The following is a 20,324-nucleotide window of genomic DNA, read 5'->3' on the forward strand; positions in this document are numbered from 1 at the left end:
CAACCGCTAAGCCACCCAGGGATCCCAGATTCAAGACATTCTTGGCGGGAGCACCTGCTTTCCCAAATATCACGACTTATGAGCAGACCCCAGGAAGTAAGACCTGGGTGAAGGGTGCAGAGATAGGCAGATGCCATATCCTCCGCTGCTGCAACCCCACGAATGTCCTGTCTCGCCAGGTCTGGAGCTCAGGATGGCAGCACAGACCTCACTGGTCAGATCCAGGTGCACAGGCTTCAGTCCTGTCGGGAAGTGCAAGGGCACCATCTGTTGTCTTGCCCTCTCCAGACCCTGGAGGGCAGCCACATTCCGTGGCACTCTATGCCCCCCCTTGTTGCCACATCTCCTCTGATCGCACATCGGAGGACATCCTGGGCTCCCCAGACAAGCGGGGTCACTTCCCGTCTCAAGGTCAGCTGACAGGCAAGCCCAGTCCCTTCCACAGCCTGACTCCCTTCGCCATCAACCGAGCACAGTCATGCACAGGTTCTGGGGATGAGGCCGTGGACGCCTGTGGGGCCATCCCTCTGTCTGACATGTCACAGCGGGAGGCTGGGGGCGGAGGAGGTGTCTAAAGGGCTCAGGGCCATCAGGCCTCTACAGACACACGGAACCAGCTGCTGCCTCACACTCGGCCACAGAGGCCCGTGCCAGGTACAAAGGCCCAAACACAGAAGCCCAGGGTCCAGGTGTGAGAAGTCACTTCCCAAACAGCTCCATAAACTCATGGTAGCTCCAGAAAGAACTATGATCATTGGGCCAAATAAGCCTGAATGACGTCTGTTTATCACGATGCCAATAGGACCATAGAAAGCCACAGAATGAGCCATTCATATTATCTTTTCTGTATTAACCTTCAAAACCTTTTCTGCTGTAAATAAATTAGAAAAAGACAGACAATCCAGCAGAAAAATAAGCAAAAAAACTTGGGACAGCTTACAAAAGAGGAAAACCGAAGTGACCAACATGGAGACACAGGGACAAGACATGGGGACATTGGGACACGGAGACATGGGGTCGTGGAGACACGGGGACACAGGGACACGGGGACACACTCTCCCCCACCGAGCAGGCAGATGCTCCATAGAAGCCCTGAGAGATGGGGGTGTGCTCCCAACGCCAACAGTTGCAGTAAAAAAGCCACGATTTGGCCTATGTTCAACTTGCATCATCAAAGATTCCTGTTTAGGTTATTTTAAAAATTTCTATGAATTAAGAAAAAAGCACCAAGCAATGAAACCAATCTCCTGGAACGGTGGGCGCAGGCTGGGAGGATGCCCCCAAGGAGCACGCACGTGTGACCGCACACACCCGGGACGAGGCTCCCACCCCGAAGCCGGATCACGGGCCCCCCACGAGCCCCTGAGCTGTACACAGGCTCTGGGCACCCAGAACAGGGTGAAGTCCTGCCCTCGACCTGCCCTGAGACACCAGAGCCCATGGGCACATCTCCCTCCCTGTCCCTGCACCGTCTGCCCAGAGCACCCCACCCTCCCCATGGGCCTCAAATGCATTCGCCGCGTCTCCCCCAACATTTGAGCATCTCCCAAGTCACGACTGTCTGAGGACCAGTGGGGCTTCTTTCCCGGAGACTTGAGGCCTCGGTGCATCTGGAGACCATGGACGTCCTCACCATCCCCGCCGCTCCGCCAGCACAGGACCCGGTGCCCCTTGTGTGACATCCAAGCCCGCAGACACCCGGGGCGCCGTGAGCCGTGCCCCTCGGCCCTCAGCGCCCAACTATTCACACATCTCATACTTTCCGTGAAACTCTTAGTTTCTAAATAAACAAAAATCACATTTAATTGTCTGAAAAGCAGGGATTGTTTTATTTAACGAATGCACTCCTAGTCCAGGTAAGAACAGAATTCCCAGTAGGCAGGAGCACCCAGCATCCCCTGCAGGGCGGCGTGGGCCCTGGGAGAGCTGCCCACCCTCGTGGGGAACCTGGCATCCCTGGCTTCACATTTCAGGGTGAGGCCCTCTGCCTGCCTTGACCCAAGTGACAGACGAGCAGCCTCCTCGCGGCCTCTGAACCAGCTCTGTGCTAACAGCTTTTGTTGGAGAGCGAACATGTCAGGATGGCAGCAAATGACTGCTAATAATCCCTCAGGCTGAAAAGGCAGATTCACATTTAAAGAACAGAACCTCCAGCACCAATTTCCAGATGCTCAACACAGGGCGCCCAGACATCTGCGAGGGGAGCAGGTGGGCGAGGCAGCGTCACCCTGATGGTGCAGGTGGGCGTCCACAGGCCTGCTCCGCGGCGTACAGGTGATGGGGCTGCCTTCACAACCACGTGCCACCCGTCCTGAGGAGCTGACATGCCCGGGCCCTGGCTGTTTACACCTTCAGCACCGCCCCCCACCGTCCATCCCGCCCTCCAGTCCCCTGAGGATGCTCATCACCAGAATTAAGGCCTGTTGTTCACCGGCTGCTGCCTGGGCCTGATGCCGTGCTGAGCCCTCAGTGGAGGTCAGCAGGGGTCAGCGGGGGTCAGCGGGGATCAGCAACCAGAACAGCCCACACTGTCGAGACGCCACCTGCCTGATCAGCACCTGAGGTCCCTGAGCCTGGCCTGTGTACTCCCTGGCCCTGTGCAGAGCCCATCTGGGAGCTTCTCCTGGGCATTCAGATCCCTGGTGGCCCAGCAGGGGCCTATTTGGCCGGGCAGCCCCATGCGCTCCCAAAGACTGTCCACCTCATCCTCCTGCCACCCTGATTATTCCCACCTTGAAGGCACCTGATACCCTCCCATGGGCCGGCCTCGTGTGGCCTACGTAAGGCTAGGGGTACTTAGGGCCCCGCAGAGCACATGCCCTTCCCTCCCCGGCCTGGGGGACCCCGGTCCACGTCTGATATCAGCCCCACAAGGACCAGGGCAGTGGTTCTGCTCAGCTGCTGTCCCAGGCTCCTGCGCGCCGGTCCCCACAGGGTTCGGTGTGGCCGTGTAGGCCTTGAGCCTCCCCACCCAGCAGTCTCAGGGTCGCAGGGGTCACTCACATGGCCTCCTGGACAACATCCATCTGGGGGCAGAAGGGCCAGCTCGAGCCACCTCTGCTGACTATGCCCATCCAGGGCTGGGGGCCCAACCCGGGCACCAACAGCCAGGGGAGCATGTCCTCCACGACCCCTCGCCCAGGTGCTCATTGCCCAGCCCTGGTCCCCAGCCTGGTCCCCGCTCTTGGCTCCTCGGACACCGCACTTCGCACCAGCCGAGGAACGGCCCGTGTGACCCCGAGGGAAAGACACATTGTGCCCCAACCCGCACGTGGCCTCCGTGATGCCCGCACATCCCTGTGATGTTCCTTGGGTCAGTGTGTGCCCAAGGAACGCACGCTCTCCTGGACAAGGAACAGACTGCCTGGTAAACTCAGGTGTTTTTCACTGCCCCAGGTCTGATCTGAATAAACACACACAATTATGAAAACAGCAGTCCCTCTCGACCTGGCCAGTGGTCTCTGACTGTGCTTCACCTTCATGTCACCCCAGCAGGGTGGCAGCAGGTACACAGCCAGGCCACTGGGCAGCCGGACGCCTACTCAAATGGACAAGATAACGATGGACAAACACAGCACATGAGGAAAATATTCTAGGGAGGATTTGCTGACAAATGTCGGGAACCATTCAATTAAAACTTGGACCAAATGCTTTGCAAAAACTTATGCGTCGTATACTTGAAATTCGTTTAGTTTTTTGTAGGGATGTTTCAGTTAAAAAAAAAAAAAACAAGGATTATAGGTAATGAAACCAACAAGAACTCACCATCTAGAATAAAAGGGCAGAAAGTAAATTCTGTCTCCTACAAAACTGAAGACGAGAGTTCCATCAGATTGACTAAATATATCCACACACAAACGAGCAAACCCCCCCTCCCCGCGCTGGACCCGCGATCCCTGATGCCTCCTGGCCGCCCTCACATGCAGTCCCCTAGCCCCGCTCGGCCCTGGGCTCCACCTGCCACCTAACCCGTCACACGAGGCAGCACCGCAAGCACCCATGGGTGTCCTCTTCCTAACAGTGAAGTCAGTGAGGGAGGTTTCTTCCTAGAATAAGAGACGGACGACATGGATGATGCCTCGTGCCTGGTACTGTGTGGGCTTTTCCCTCCCTGGATCTGCGGTGACAGCAATGTCACACCCTGAGAACATCATCACCCCTGCCATTGCTGCAGGACATGTGCAGGCCGCCAGCAGCATGTTCCGGCAACCCCGACACCAGACGGCCGTGCCAAGGTCAGAACCTTGCCTCACCCGGACTGGTGACGTGCTCCCGGCCAGGCCAACGCACCCGGAGCTCCCGCTGCGAAGGCCTGGCAGCTTCCCGTCCAAACAGCCAGGCTGCAGATGCCACGTCCACTGGCCTCTGCTTTCACGGAAAACAGATTTAATGTTGCTGCTGTTCTGCAGCAGGAACAACTCAATTTTTTCATTGCCAAGAAATCTTTTTCCCTCAAACCTTTCACAAGCCGCATGCCTGCGTGTAGAGTCTGCGCTGTGGTTTTCACTACGTTTCTGTGCTCGGTTACTCATTCCCACTGTCAGCGGCTTTGGCCAGACACTGCCCTTGCTATTTAGGAGAGAATTCAGAAACCATAACTTGTTCTTTGTAAAGAAGTGAGGACCACGCGAGGTAGAGGACATCACTCCCCTCTGCTCAGACACACGAGCACATGGATTTTCCCAGGAGGGAGAGAAGCAGAGAGCAGGACAGGAAGACTGAGACACCCCAAGATCTCAGGCCACGTCCATGGCTCAGGCCTTCGTGCGCGACGGTGAAGACAGAGTCTCCAGCACAGGTCCACTGGGGACACTGGACCCACCGGGCACCATCAAGGAGACTGCAGCCGGGTGCCCTGAGCTGCTGGGCACGTCCGGCTTCTCAGACGGTGCTGATGGGCTCGAGCAGAAGCGCAGCCGTGTCCCTTCCACGCATGACACACTGACAGACGTTCAAAGTCAAGGCCATTCTGCAAGTCAGTGCCAATCATCAAAGGCGACCCAAGTTAATCTCAACCCAAGCTCATTCCAAAAGGAAAGCTTATTTCTAGTCAATACTTTCCCTGCCAGGTGACAACCAGAGTCACAGGAGCAGGGGTACAACCAAGAAGTGACTCTAGAATTCTTCTCCTCCTCACCTCTGCCCTATTGAAGGGCAGGCTCGGGGCCTGAAGACCTGACCAGAGGCGGCTCCAGAGCAGCGCACGGAGGACATGGAGTTGAAGGACCCACGGGCAGGCCAGCCACCTGCGCCCACACACGTCAGTATCTATGGCACTCGTGCATGTGCGTGTACAGATGCAAGATAAATGTGAACACATGACTCACTTGTTCAAGTGTTACTCGTCTTAGAACACCAACCCTTCAGGCTCCTGGAGCTCCATGTTGACACCCAGGACTCACATGTCAACTTCAAGCAGTTGGTTGATGCTTTCTGTGCAAAGTCGAACCCAGTGGCTACTGGGCAAGCACAGCTTAATGCTGTCAGAATTCCGAGGCAATAAAAAGATGTGCCACTTTCTCATCATAGGAAATTTGCAGCATGGTGCCAATACTGTAGGGGCTTTGGAAGCCCTATCACCTGCTCCCACAGGACTCAAAGACGTTTGCCACGTCAAACCAGAGAGGACTAAAACCTCAATCACAAGATGCATCCTATGTGTGTAACTCTTCATGGTAAAAAAGTTTGCTCTGCCCATCAGTGCACAAAGAACCCAAAATGCTTCTGTCAGCCATTGAAACATCATGCACTGGCCTGGAGACAGGGTATCAGGAATGTCAGATGCAGGCACCTGGGGGGCAAGGTCGGTGAAGCATCTCCAGCTCAGGTTGTGATCCCAGGGTCCTGGGGTTGAGCCCCGCATCGGGCTCCCGCTTCCCTCTCCCTCTGCACCCTCCCACCCCTGGCTTGTGCTCACTCACTCTTTCAGGTAAGTAAAATCTTAAAAAAAAGTCAGCTGCTAAGTTTAGTGCCTGTCGATGTAACAGTGACAAGAGCGCATGTGTACAATGTTTGAGATACTCTGTATGCTGACTGATCACATCAAGAAAATCCGGAATTTACCCAGAATGTAATTTCCCAGCACTACACCAGAAGCACCCGAATCTTCCTTAAAAACAATCCCACTCCACTTCCTTCAATGGGACTCGGCTCTAAGTCGGCAGAGATGCCGTCACATGTTCCAACTTCACAGAGGGAGCAGTTAGGGAGCCTCCTGACTCCACAAGGTAGAAGGACGTGATTTTCTGGGAGAGGAGGGTTTGCTGACTAGGGGAACTCCTCTGAAGCAAAGAGCTCAGACACTGACCAACAGAAGGAGCCACAACCACCTCACACGTGTATGATTCATAAAAAGCCAATTGGTTCGTTACTTTATTACATTTTAGTGATTTCTTAAAATAAATATAATTAAAGAATATCAAACATACACTGAGAAATAAAGCACACAGGTGAACAGCATGGGAACAAGAACGTTAACTCAGGACCCTTCAGCACTGAGCTTGGGAATCACCTGGCCCCCACTATGTATTTACAAGACAGGGCTGCCACTGTTGCGGGACTGACAGACCGATGTGCCACCGGGGGACGGAGGGTGGAGACGGGGAGGAAGTGGGAAGATGGCCCACAGTTCCTTCCTGTGTTTCAGAGCCTGTTCCCTCCTTCCCAAGGTACAGAACTCACTTACCTTTCATCCTAATGTTAGGAAGCAGCCACATCTGCCTTTTTCTAACAATCTTAGTGTTTTCTGCGGTTCGAGATAAATTCAAGTAATACTCCCAAGGAACATGTGCAAAACTAATGTAAGTGACTCCAGGATCTTCGGCAGTTGAGCTGAAATCAAGGCTCAGAGCGGCTGGTCAGGCACACAGCGTTGGCAGGACTGCGGCCGTGAGAGGACCAGGAGGGGCAGGGCACGCCCACCTCCCGGGAGCATCTGGTCGGGAGAGGCGTTAATGACTATCTGGACCAACATGGACAGAACCCGAAGCTGTTCCACTCACTTGGAGTTCCAAAATAACTGCAAATAACCACTTAAATTGTTTTTAAATATGCAACAAAAGGATCGACCTAACTGGAGAACCGCACACTCCTCCTCTTAGGGCATGCTGCTCTTCAGAAGCAAGAATCGAGACAGATGAATCATGACATGATAAAGCCACTAAAACCACCATCAGCTTAAGTGCATCACCTCTTAAGAGAAACATCCTCAGAGTGAAAAATATTCTACTTTACCAAAATCTGCCTTTATTAAAGTGAATAAATCATTAGAGGACTATCCAAAACTCCATGAGCGATGGCTGTAATTTGCTCAGTCTGCCTACTTCCACTCGGGCAGACACTGGCTGACAGTACCACTTGCCACCCTCATGATCACGTGCCAGCAAGAAATCATCTCCACGTCTGTAATCGTCATCTTAGCAGAAGACAGACTTTGCAGATTTTCAGTGCTTTTAGTGAACTGGTATTTTCAGTAAACGTTTTCTGAGCAGCAAAGAACAAGAATTTGTTTTCAGAAATCTTAGAACTGGATATAAACATTGGCAGTAGACACAATCAATAAATATCATACAATTTCTCAAATGAACAAGATTTCCCCAATTTGAATTCTTTTCCTAAAGACATTCAACCACCCTGACCCGAGACCAAGCGTCGGCCCCACTGCCTCACAGGATTACAGTCGGCCAGCACAAGGGGCGTCGGGTCACGTGCAAGTGGGGAGGGGGCAGGAGGTAAGAAAGCGAAGGAGATCACTTTCCATTCACAATGAAGAGAACTTCAAGTATAGGGTCTACGGCCTGGAGACCCCACCATACGTACACCCCTTGTCTGACCCTCCATGGCTGGCAGCGGCAACGGCATCCATGAGCCACTCAACACAGTGCCTCCTCCTCCTCCTCCCAGCATCCTGTGTGTATGCCTGGAGCCAAGGGAGGCACCTCTGCTGTTCACCAGAAGCCTCTCCGGAAAAGGTCTGTGACTACGCACACTTCGTACCCCAATGGATGAAAATAATAAATACGAATCCTGTCCACACATCCTTCAGACTCGCCCGCCGGCACCGGTGTCATTTACGAGTCTGGGTCTTCTTTGGCACCGCGGGCCGCTTGGGCTGCCACAAGTGGTTGTGAATTGTGAGAGCGTCCACGCTGACGGACATAGTTTTGGCTGGGATCAGGTTAAACTGTTTTCGATCTGAGCTGTATTTATACAGCTTGTCAATCATTTTCTTGGTGATGCTCTTTGGCCCCGTGCCAGTTAATTTGTAGATCTCTTCAGTGTCAGGATAATAGCAATAAAGTGCTCTGAACTGGCAGCCGGCATCACGGAACAGTATGATGTAGTGGTTGGCGTCACACTTCTCTAGCTCCTGTATCGAGGGGGTAAAGGAAAAGAGAGGAGGGCTTGAGAGTTACACCAGCAGTTGGAGCAGCTAGGGCTCCCCGCTTTCAAGAAGGCCTGCCCACACCCTGGCCCCAGTCTTCCCATTCTGACCGCCAGCAGGGTGGCACCCACCGCTGAGACCTAACTTAGGCAGTCTAGGCTCGAGAGGAAAAAGTGCTTTTAAAATTGAGTGAAAAAAATCACAGAACACCATGAGCCACCAAAGAAACACAAGTCAAAACCCACTCTGTGGCAGCACAGCACGTCCACTAGGAGGGCCACAACTAACAAGAAGATGGCAGCCAATATGAGGGGGTTGTGCAGACCCCGGAGCCCCCCAAGCAGCTGGAGGAACAGAGATCAGCTGGACAGCCACTCCAAATGCTAAGCATAGAGTGACCCTGTGGTTCAGTGGTTCCTGTCTAAGGCAGAGACTGGAGAAGCTGAGCAGCTACATAAAACCTCGTATGTGAATGTTTACAGCAGCAGGATTCATCATCATCAAAAAAGTAGAAAGCCAGACGTCCTCCACCTGGAGAACAGATCAACTGTGGCCTTTCATCATGATGGAGGAGGATTTTGCCATGAGAGAGTATGAGGTGCTGGCATGCAAGGAACATGGATGAGATGAATTGTGAGGCCATGTGGAGAAGACGGCCCCGAAAGGCCACAGGGTATGGGGTCTTCTTCATGGGATGCATCCGGGAGAGGCCCACCCAAGGACAGTAGGTTGAGGGGAGCCAGGTAGGGTATGGCTACATGGACAGGGTTTCTCTCCATGCTGGAATCAGAGCTGATGGTCGTACTACTGTGCAAACAGGAGGCTGCTGAGCCCACAGGGTGGGCCTGTGGTGCGTGGACAACACGCCAGCAAACCTGAAGTAGCACTATGGGTACTCATGACAGTAACCACTGTGCTGGCTCTGAGCGGCAGAATGTTTTCGTGCTAAAGCCTAGTTTAACTGTCTACCCCACACCGCTCCCCACCGCGGGTCTCAGAGCCCAGCGTCCTCCCACGGCCATGGCCACGCACTGCCATCACCCGCTCTGCCCCACGTGCACCGGGCTTTTCCAGAGGTTACGTGACAGGCGTTCCCAGAACCAGCTACCAGCAGAAGTGAACAAGGACCCAATCATTTGCTATAAAGTCAGGATTTTAAAATATTTGTAAAAGTGTAAAACAAAGCCACTGTTCTATTTTTGCTTCTGGAAATACACTCATTTTTCATAAATACATTATTAGTTTTATCAGTATATAATGAGCTTATTATGGACTCCAATAAATCAACACACAAATATGTATTTTAAAAGATTAAGAGGGAAAACCAGAACCCAAAGTGTATACAATATTAATTTCGACTAAATAAAAACTATGTTTAAGCACAAACAGCAAGATGTGAATGAGCAGCACCTGTAGACCCTAAGCCCTCCTGCCCGCCCCGGCTGGCAGCCCGTCATCGCCTTCCCTGCCCTCCCTTCCTATTCCTGCCCCCACTCTCATCCCCCTCACTTCTGTCCTCAGCCCTCCCCTGTCCACCCCTGCACTCACTTCACTGAGAGCAAAGTCAGGGTCCCTCCACCGACAGAGGCCCTGTGGGGGCTGCCCTGTGCCCTCGGACCTCCCTGAGCTCCTCCAGCCCAGCGGCTCACTACCACCGTGGTGCCCGCGTGCATGCCCACAGCATCCTTTCCCAAACGCAGACAGCCACTTGCTGGGGAGATGGCCCCAGCCAGCCCACTGGCCTCTGCAGCCACCCACCCCCCCAGCTCTCCCTCTGCCCTCCGGTGACTCCTCCAGGTTACTTATCACTTCCCTGCACCTGGCATAGGCCAAACGCAGCCACCACTGCAGCTGTAAAGTTTTATGGGGACAGAGCTACGCCTCTGCATCCAGTCTGTGGTGGTTTTCACTACAACAGCAGAGCTGAGCCCTACCTGGCCTCTTCCAGAATGAGTCCATGACTCCTCTCCTCTATCAGGGACTGCCTCACACTCTAGACGGTCAGCTTCAGAGCTGGACTTTCGGTTTTGCTCGCTGACTGATGCAGTGCAGCGTGATAACAGCAAGGAAGAGGCATCCCCCACCTGCATGGTGCAGAGGGCATCACCCGCCCTGACGGTGCCAGTCAGGCTAAGGACATGCAAGTTCTAATCTTTTTTTTTTTTTTTTTTTTTTTATTCATGAGAGACATAGAGAGAGAGGCAGAGACACAGGCAGAGGGAAAAGCAGGCTCCATGCAGGGAGCCTGATGTGGGACTCGATCCCGGGTCTCCAGGATCATGCCCTGGGCTAAAGGCAGGCCCTTAACCGCTGAGCTACCTGGGCATCCCGCAAGTTCTAATCTTGACTCTGTTTCCAACTGCCTTGCAGATCATCTTCTTGCTGAGACCCTAATCATCCCTCCTTTAAAGTGACCAAGGCCTGACAGCATTTTCACAGCAGATGAAAGAAAGGCAGCGAGTGCTCAGCACAACAGAACCAAACAACAAACACTTTGCCCCCTACCTTCCATCTCTCCAATGATCTGAGAGCTGAAACTGGAGCCAGGCCTGCCACCTCGCCGCCCCTGCATCCCTCAGGACACTCCTGCCAATTCCTTCTATCTCCACCCAACACCACCTGCCACAGGCCTCAGAGCACAGGAACCCGGCCCCCTCCGGTACCTACAAGGCCCCCTGCCCTCCACTAACACAGATTGTACTAGCTCTCTCCACCTGCTTCACACCAGAGGGCCCCTTCCCTAGACTCCGGCTCTGTCCCCAGGGCAACACCTGGAGTGTGGTTCGTCCCAAGCCTGCTCTTCCTCAAGCCATCCCTCCTCCTGCACCATGGAGCACTGTACAGACAGCTCCTGTGCCATCACGCTCTCCCATATGCCAACCACAGGGCTACCTGGCAGGAGTTTGAAGCCAAACCAAGCAACACCCACATGTGTGAATAATGAGGTTCCATTTTAGGAAAGGCCCCTAATTTACAAATATCCTTCATTCCACATAAAAACTTGGTGGTTAATAATATTGTATGCCAACTAGACTTCAATTAAAATAAAGAAAAAAAATTTAGTGCTGATGTTTGATACTTGCCTCTAATATTGAATTCTTGTGAGGTTCGTTCACTTTTCCTGCTAAACAGCAGTGAGAAATGGCATTGTGTATAATCGGTTTGTTTGATTTGCTACTGGGCTCCTTAAAGAGCTTGGGACCTGTGAAAACAGGCAAGATTCCCAAATTATACTCTGCGCACACGCACTTGCACACGCACACACACACATATACACACATGAAAACCCCAGTTTCCCAGAACCAAGTGGCAGCCAGGCTGGGTCAGTGAGGTCAATGTTTTTAGAAAACAGAACGTTAAGAGCCCACTTCAAATCTGTCTGAAAGAATCCATTCCGAGTTGCAAACTTTAAATTAAGTAAAGGGTCAAGATAGTTATGACTTTGTCCCCTTTCTACTTCACTTACTTTGATATATAAAGGAAAACACCCAGGAACAGTAAATGTTGAACATCTAAGGCTCCCAGTGCTAAGGACGCTCCTGGGTGCGGCCACAAGGACTGGGAGGTTACAGAGGTGCCAGGGCGCCAAGCAGGGACCAGGCAGGGATGCACCCGTGACGTCTGTTACCTGTATACTCGGCCACAGAGGCGAGAGAGGATGCTGCCGACGCTGTTTCCCAGTCTCTATCCGTGCTCCTGCTGGGGTTGCGGCTCAGCGTGGGCAAGGCTTCCAAAGATTCCACTCTGCGGAAGGAAGGGTGGGGTATGGATGGTCGTTGGAGCCCTTCGCACCCCCACCCACCCTGACCTAAGCCAGGAAGGAGTGGCCATGTGGAGGAGACTTTGGCAACCAGGCAAGTGACCCCACCAGTCTGCTCTGCCTGCGCAGCCCAACTACAGCCCTGGGGCAAAGTGCAAAGTAGGACACCTCAGGTAGGACCAAGTGACAAAGCAGAGACGCTACAGGGACATCAACCTCCATCGGGGGTCCATCCAGGGCTCCACCCCCACAGAGATGGCAGCAGTGCTGTGTCCCTGCAGCTGGGAAAGCTGGAGGACAGAGTTTGGGACATCTGTGCTGCTGACACACAGGGGACAAGACCTCGAGAAGGAAGGAGATGGCACAGAGTGGACGGAGCCCCAAACCCCAGGTCTCGACGATGCTCTGATCCTTGACAGGCTTGAGCACAGCAGAAGCTGGTGGGTGCTGCATGCGGCTGCTCACAAGGAAGCAGGGCTGACGGTGAAGCCAGCCCAGGTGACTGGTCAGTAGGACAAAACCCCAAGCAGGATCCAGAGTCCCTGAGATGTGGCCTGTGCAAGGTCCCAGGGACAGCAAGCAACCAAACACATGAAGAGGGAGGATGGTGTGGCCATGGCCATAGGACGATACACAGAGTAAAGGACAGAGAACAAACGGAGGCCACACACATGGACGAAGAACAAGGCTATCAGCAGGGGTACTCAGGCACCTGAGCAAACAGTGGTCCCAACGAAGTCCCCAGCACATCTACCCAAATTACTGTTCGGTCACAAAGGGAGGTGTTCCCGGGCAGCAGAAACTATCACCTTCAACAGGCCGAGGAAGCACAACACGCCTGATGGGCTGCTTACCAGGGGCACATGGCACAAACCACACCCCAGGGAAGGCTAGTGGGGGGTGCCCATCACAGTGCCTGGCCTGCACTTATCAAAGGCATCAGGGTGGGGGTGCCTAGGGGGCTCAGCAGTTGAACGTCTGCCTTAGCTCAGGTCATGATCTCAGGGTCCTGGGATCGAGTCCCGCATCGGGCTCCCTGCCCAGCAGAGTTGCTTCTCCCTCTGCCTCTCCCTCTCCCCACCCTCCCCAGCTTGTGCTCACTCTCTCACTGGTCTCTCTCTCAAGTAAATAAAATCTTTAAAAATAAAAATAGAAAAAAAAAAAAAAAAAAGGAGTCCCCATGAAACCATCACAGAACCAGAGCACATAATCGCTCCCCATGTTCACCCCTTACCGCTGGGAAGGCGTGCCCCCAGAGTGCACACTCTCAGGCTCGGTGGTTGCTGCAGAGGCCAGGGACAGGCTGGATCCCGACTGGGCCCGGCTCAAGTGGTCGGCTGCGGGGACAAGAGAGCTGCCTCAAGGCCGCCGCAGGCCCCACCCCTGCCACGAGCCCCCTACCCCCCACCTTGGGCCCCCTACCCCGCACACCCCACATACCCAACATGTGCCCACTTACAAGTTGAGGAGCACTTGGTCCCGGAATCGCTGCATGACTCCTCCCGATGGACGGACTTGGGCCGCGGCTTCTTCGGCTTCCCTTTCGGCTTCCCCAATCCCTGCTCCTCTAAAATCTGCTGCTGCTTCCTGCGCAGGTACTCCTGTTTGATGAGTTCCCGCCGCGCCTTCTCCTCCTCCTTCCGAATCCGGTCTTCCTCCGCTTTCCGCCTGTAGACACAGCGCTCCGTTCAGAGGGCCGGCACCTGCCTGCATCACTGCACCCCCACACAGTGCTGCGACTCTCGAACAAGCACCCAGAGCCCTGGACCACCATGTGAATCAAGGGCGGTGAGCCCAGAAGCTAGTAAACCAGAGCTTGGCCTAGCCCCGAGAGGTGGTGGGATGGGGCCGAGGGACAGGAAGGGGAACCTGACCGTCAGGGGCGGGGGGCCGGGCAGGAGCCAGGTTACCGGGCCTCGTCTCTCTTGAGCTCCACCTCCGCCTCCAGCTGCTGCTTCCGCACACGCGCCTCCTCGGCCTTGCGCTGCTGCTTCAGGAGGAAGGCCGCCCGCTTCTTAGCAAGCTCATCTTCTGCCTTCTGCTCGTCCTACAAGCCGGCAGTAGCTGTCATCCACGGGACACGGCCCCCGACACCCCTGCACACTCCCCGGCAGCAGATGTGTGCGCTCAGAGAACAGGTTAATGCACGGTCCACTCATGTTCTCACCTTTTTCCCTGAGGATGGCCCATCTCACAGATGCTAAAACACTAAGGAATAACCCAGCCACCCAGAAAACAGCCCCATCCATCACCTATTTGTTCCCTACTGAGTCTGGTTTACCTCGGTTTCCACACACCAACTGACCCCTGAAGTGATACTTATTCAATTACATTTTTAAAGCATTAAGCAAAGGGGCCTGAGTGGTCGAGCATCTGCCGGTGGCTTGGGTCATGACCCCGGGGTCCTGGGATCGAGTCCCATATCAGGCTCCCTGCCTTCTCCTTATGTCTATGTCTCTGTCTCTCTCTCTGTGTCCCTCATGAATAAATAAATAAAATCTTAAAAAAAAAAAAAAAGCATTAAGCACTAAAGCCTGCTTGCTTGTGAGAGAAGACAAACCCTATGCCCTGAGGGGAAAAGACACGCAAACCAGAAGGGAAGCTCCCACAACCCACCTCCCCATTCTACCTAAGAAAACACTATAAGAGGAGATCCCCGGGTGGCTCAGTGGTTTAGCACCTGCCTTCGGCCCAGGGCGTGATCCTGGTGTCCCAGGATTGAGTCCCGCATCAGGCTTCCTGCATGGAGCCTACTTCTCCCTCTGTCTGTGTCTCTGCCTCTCTCTGTCTCTTAAGAATAAATAAATAAAACCTTAAGAAAGAAAAGAAAAAAAAAGAAAAGAAAAGAAAAGAAAAGAAAAGAAAAGAAAAGAAAAGAAAAGAAAAGAAAAGAAAAGAAAAGAAAAGGAAAGGAAAGGAAAGGAAAGAAAAGACAAGACTACAAGAAAGGCAGAGACCAACACACAGCCGCCCCAGAGCTATCCTACCTGCCCGGCTGCTCTCACACTCGCCGTGGAGGCCAGATTCAGCCCACCATCGGCTCCCGCGGAGCCCACGAGCTAAGAATGTTTACATTTCATTAAAGGATCAGAAAACCATCAAAAGAAAAAGAACACTCCGGCACATGAAAATTATGTGGGATTCCCATTCGGGGCCTATCCAGCACTACAGCCTCATAGGCACACAGCCACGTGTGCTCCAACAGGCACTGCCCATAGGTACTTCCAGTGGAGTCAGGTCCTGGTGACAGAGCACGCAGGGCTCGCCAAGTGACACTTTCCTCCCAGGCCCCACTCTGACCGTAAGCTTCTAAGGCACCCGCATGACCAAGGACAAGAGAGGACACCTGACACCACCTAACACAGACACCAGCAGCAGTTTACCTTGAAGAAGAAGCCGACCCCTGGCTTCTGATCACCTTCGCTGGTGAGATCCACTGAGCTCTGGGGGCCCTCTGTCTCTCCGTCCTCATCAGGGGCCTTTAGGTCTGAGAGGTCCACTTCAATGAGACTGGCCTTGCCCCTCGGGGGCTCATCTGCAGGGATATTCTCCTTCCCTGAGACAGCAGGGGAGCTGAGACCTGCCTCTTTCACGCTGCTGTCCAGAACTTCTTTGAGGCTCATTTGTTCAGACAGGATGTTTGCGTCTTTGGAAGAAGGCGAGACAAATGTCCGCTGGTTGCTTTCATCATGGAGCCTGTAGCTGTCAAAGAAGCACTTCTCATGAGGGTCGTTTCCAGGCTCGGCCACGCTGTCCCAGCCTGGGTCAGAGGGGATCCGAGGGGGGAAGGACCGCAAGTGAGGGAGGGTCTCTATACTGGGTGTCGGGGTCTTGCTTCGGGAGGAAGCCTGCTGTCTGTCTCTGGGTACTTTCAGCTCAGCCGGTCTCCCTGAGCGGGAATTTCGGCCCTGACCCTGACCAAGACGAGGTGGTTTGCGGTGACCTGTCGTCCCAGGGGGAGAGAGCGGCTCCACGAAGTGGATCGCCGTCCTGACCTTCTGGTCCTGGGTGTTCGGCTTTGTGCCCGGGGCGGGGGCTGCAGGGGGCTTCATGAGCAGCTGTTCCTGCTGCTGCGAGATCCTCAGGATGGCCTGCTGCAGCGTGCTGATGGTCTCGTTGAGCTTCTCGATGGACAGGTCACACTCACTCACATCCACCGCCTCACCAGCATCTTCCAGCAGGGCGGCGGAGAGCACTTTGGTCTTTTCCAGCTCGTGCAGGGTGGCAGGGGCTTTCACTTTATGCTGAAGGAGAACCAGGCTCTCTGTGTCCACGTCCGGAGACGGCAGGACGCCTTCCCTCCCCTCCTCCTTCAGGAGGAACTCTTCCGTCCTGGAAACTCCACCATCAAAGTCCTCTCCATTGTGCTGGGCATAGTCCCCCGTCAAGTGGTCGGGCTTCCGGGGCTGGGGGGCGCCGTCGGCCTTCCCCTTCTTGACCACGTGCAGGAAGGCGGCCTTCCCTAGCTTCAGTCGCTGCCGGGCAGACAAAGCCTCCATCTTCTTCTTCTGCGCCTCAATGGCCCTCCGCTTCTCCTCCAGCTGCATGTGGAGCTGCACCAGCTCGGAGGCCAGGAGGCTGGCATGCTCCCTGCTCTGTCTGTTCGGGCTCTGCTCCCTCCTCTGCTTCCACGTCGTCAGAGGGGCCGGGCAGCTCTCCGAGGCGTCAGGCGTGGTCTTCTGGGAGCTGCTGGTGCTGGACTTGGTCTCACAGCTGTTGAGCCTCTGGAGCTTCCGCTCCGCAAAGCTCGTCATTCGCACGCTGCCGCTGGCCATGGAGACGCTGCTGACCTGAGACACGGTGCTCAGACATGGGCTGGAGCGGCCACTAGCATCGTCCTTGTCTTCGTGCTCCTTCACCTTCATGTCCTCTTGCAGCTTTGCCGACTCCTCCTCACCGATATACCTGCCCATGAGCACGGGGTGGTCCTCGCCAATGAGATCCTGCTCAGCTTCGTCCAAGTCGGCCACATCAGAGTCAGAGTCCTGCCTCAGGACGGGCCACGGCTCTAGGTCGTGGGCGCCAGGGCTCCGGGCACAGCCAACACAGAACCTGCCCTCGCCATCTTCATCGGCTCTGGCTACGTGAAGAAAGAAGCCGTCAGTAGACTGTCCCTGAGGTAACAGATCGAAACCACCAGTGGCCAGAAGCCCACCGCGGCCGTCCCCTGCCGCCTGCGGTCCTGTCTCAGTGGGCACAGGATCCATGCCCACAGGCAGCTCTGGACAGGGGATCGGAGTGAAAGTCCTACTCAAGTCACGGCTGCCGTGACTGCTGGGCGCCCTTTTGCGCACCAGGGGCTGGTGGCCCTCACTGGGCCTCTTGGACGTGAAACTCCGTGGCCGCCCCTCTCCACACTCTTCCTCCTTGGCGATGGCCTGCTTCTCCTTGGCTGGCCTGAGCACAGCCGGCATCAATGGCTCCAGGAAGAAACTGTCAGGCTTACTTTCCAGCATGTCTGCAAGTCTGTGGGGAGACCTGGCACTTGTCGGCAGGCCCCGCTCACCGCCATGGGGGGCCACATCCGTTCTAATGATGGCCACAAGCTCTTCGTCCTCATCCTCGATATCAACATTGTTCAGCAGGCTTTGCCCATCAGCCTTCAGCGTTGTGGGCTGTGGCTGGTTCTGCGGAGTCAGGTTAATGACATTAGAGGCCAAACTATCCTTGCTGATGGAGCGGGCCAAGCTGACGCTGTCACCAGAGCCAGGGTCCATGTCACAGCTGGCAGCATGATGCAGGGCGAAGGGTGCTGGCTGAGACACAGGCCTGCAACGTGGGAAAAGCAGCCCATTGGACATGCCACTGTCTATATAAAGGGTGACTCAAACATACTGGGTGATGATGCTAGTTACGGAAAGAGAGTACAAATCTCAAGTCTAGGAGATTTAAGCAAACCCTTTCCCAAGGCGAGGGACAACCAGAGACCAGCTTAAGTGTGGCAATTCTCAACATTTAGGTCCCGGGACCCCTTTACACCCTTAAAAGTCTGGGCCTCAGAGAGCTTTTATTATATATTTATCAATATTAATATTTATCACACTAGAAATTAAAACTGAGACTTTTTTTAAAAAACGACTAAAGATTACAATAAACTAGTCTGAAAATTTTCATATTTTTGGGACACCTGGGTGGCTCAGCAGTTGAGCGTCTGCCTTTGGCTCGGTGTGATCCCAGGGTCCTGGGATCGAGTGCCACATCGGGCTTCCTGTGGGGAACCTGCTTCTCCCTCTGCCTGTTTCTGCCTCTCTTTGTGTGTCTCTCATGAATAAATAAAATCTTAAAAAAAAAAAAACATATTTTGTAAAATAAAAAAGTCTACAGCATGATACACTTTTATTTTTTATTTATTTTTTTAAAAGATTTTATTTATTTGTGACAGACACAGAGAGAGAGAAAGAAGCAGGGACACAGGCACAGGGAGAAGCAGGCTTCATGCAGAGAGCCCAATGTGGGACTCGATCCCGGGACTCCAGGCTCAGGCCCTGGGCTGAAGGCGGCGCTAAACCGCTGAGCCACCCGGGCTGCCCATGACACACTTTTATAATTGTCTCTCCTGTTGGCCCAGACGCCCACGTGTGACCCTGATTCAGCCCTGTCACAAGAGTGAGACCAGCAGCGAGCACCCCAGCACCACCAGGAACCGGTGGTGACCCGCGGACCCCTGGGTGGGTCTCCGCGAGCCCAGGGGCCTTGGACCCCACGTGCAAAATTGCTGTCAGCCTAACGAATGCACAGAAACTTATCTGAAACACAGAGGTCACCTGTTCTTTTTTTCTGGCCATGCTACTGCTGCCCCCCGTGGCTGCCCGTCAATTCGGGTTAAAGAATTGGACCGGTGTCGTTGATCTGCATGTAGAGGAAAGAAGGTGTTCGATATTAAGTGGCTGATTTCATAGCATCTGCAGTTCTTTCAACGTAATAACCATTTCTAAGGAAATGCACCCTAACCCAGTACCCCAGAACTGCCTGAGAAAAGCAGGTAAATCTCACACCAAAGGAAATTTCCAGTTTCAATAAGTAACACATAATTCAGGGATTAGTCCAAATCATGATATAACATAATCAGAACTTACGTAAACATCAATAGAGAAGTTCTTGCTTAGGCACAATGTAGCAACTTTATGTATACTTCATACAACTTACTAGATTTTAATGATATTCTCACTGTAAAGACTGTAATTTCTAAGGAATATCAGTATAAATTAAAATGTTTTCTACCATAATCTTTCTCACTAAAATGACTACATCACGGTAGGAAGGTTCAACTTGAGAACGCTTATTCCAATTAAGTTACAGGAGGAAGGACAGAGGAGGGTGGAGGGAAGCAGTGCTCTTACCAGGAGGGCCCTCCCCCTGCACGGCCTTCTGCTGTCTCTGTCTCAGGGGCAGTAAAGGGTGGGACGGGCTAAAGGCAGAGGCCCCTTTCCCCCTAAATGGAAAGAACAGGAGAGCATCACTGGCTGATCGGTCTGCAAGATCCACAGCAAATGTACAATAAACAGCAGCACGAATTCATAGCAATCAACCAGGAAACCAGAGTTTCTCTGGGAAAAATTAATTCTTAAACAAGCCAAAGGAGAACCAAGAACTTCAAACCTGGGATAAATATCCCCAAAAGTGGCACTCGGGGTCACGGTGACTTGTGATCACCACCTGCCTGCCTGGGGGGCCCTCCACTGCCAACCCCCCAGCACCTTCTCCATCACCCCTTCAGAAGGACACTGTGATTCAAACTACAAAGTGACAGGAAAAGGGCAGCGGGATGCTGACTCACAGGTGCTCAGGCTCTTCGGGGCGCAGGCGCTGCCTGGGGCCGCCCTCGGCTGGCGGCTGAGTGGGTGGCTGCGGGTCGGCCGGGCTTGCCACTGCAGGGCTGCCCAGGAAGCTGCGCTTGGTGGCGTTGGAGATTGGAATGGGAGGCCGACTGCTCTTGTGGTGTGACACTGTTTTAGCTGCACAAATGGCAATTTATAGTAATGTTCACATTATTACAGTTACTCAAAACAGAAGCACCTAAAAAAAAAAAAAAAAACCTGCAGCTTTTATAAGAACTAAAAATAATGTGGGACTCCTGGGTGGCTCAGTGGTGGAGCATCTGCCTTCGGCCCAAGGCATGATCCCAGGGTCCTGGGATCAAGTCCCACACTGGGCTCCCTGCAGGGAGCCTGCTTCTCCCTC

General features: G+C 53.7%; 1 protein-coding gene across 5 annotated transcripts in view; it reads right to left on the reverse strand.

The window, feature by feature from the left end:
- Positions 1–7,222: 7,222 nt before the first annotated feature.
- CAMSAP1 (calmodulin regulated spectrin associated protein 1) overlaps positions 7,223–20,324 on the reverse strand; it is a 63,377-nt gene continuing 50,275 nt past the window's right edge. For all 5 annotated transcript variants that reach the window (XM_077851349.1, XM_077851350.1, XM_077851353.1 and 2 more), the window contains 10 exons: positions 19,921–20,098; positions 19,484–19,575; positions 18,908–18,992; positions 15,527–17,912; positions 14,054–14,190; positions 13,603–13,811; positions 13,378–13,480; positions 12,012–12,127; positions 11,467–11,585; positions 7,223–8,368 (listed from right to left, as the gene is read on the reverse strand). In XM_077851349.1, coding sequence (XP_077707475.1) covers positions 8,066–8,368; positions 11,467–11,585; positions 12,012–12,127; positions 13,378–13,480; positions 13,603–13,811; positions 14,054–14,190; positions 15,527–17,912; positions 18,908–18,992; positions 19,484–19,575; positions 19,921–20,098 — 3,728 coding nt within the window. In that variant the 3' untranslated portion in view covers positions 7,223–8,065. The remainder of the gene's footprint in view (positions 8,369–11,466; positions 11,586–12,011; positions 12,128–13,377; positions 13,481–13,602; positions 13,812–14,053; positions 14,191–15,526; positions 17,913–18,907; positions 18,993–19,483; positions 19,576–19,920; positions 20,099–20,324) is intronic.

This window comes from Canis aureus, chromosome 16 (assembly GCF_053574225.1).
Source record: "Canis aureus isolate CA01 chromosome 16, VMU_Caureus_v.1.0, whole genome shotgun sequence".
Lineage (NCBI taxonomy): Eukaryota > Metazoa > Chordata > Mammalia > Carnivora > Canidae > Canis > Canis aureus.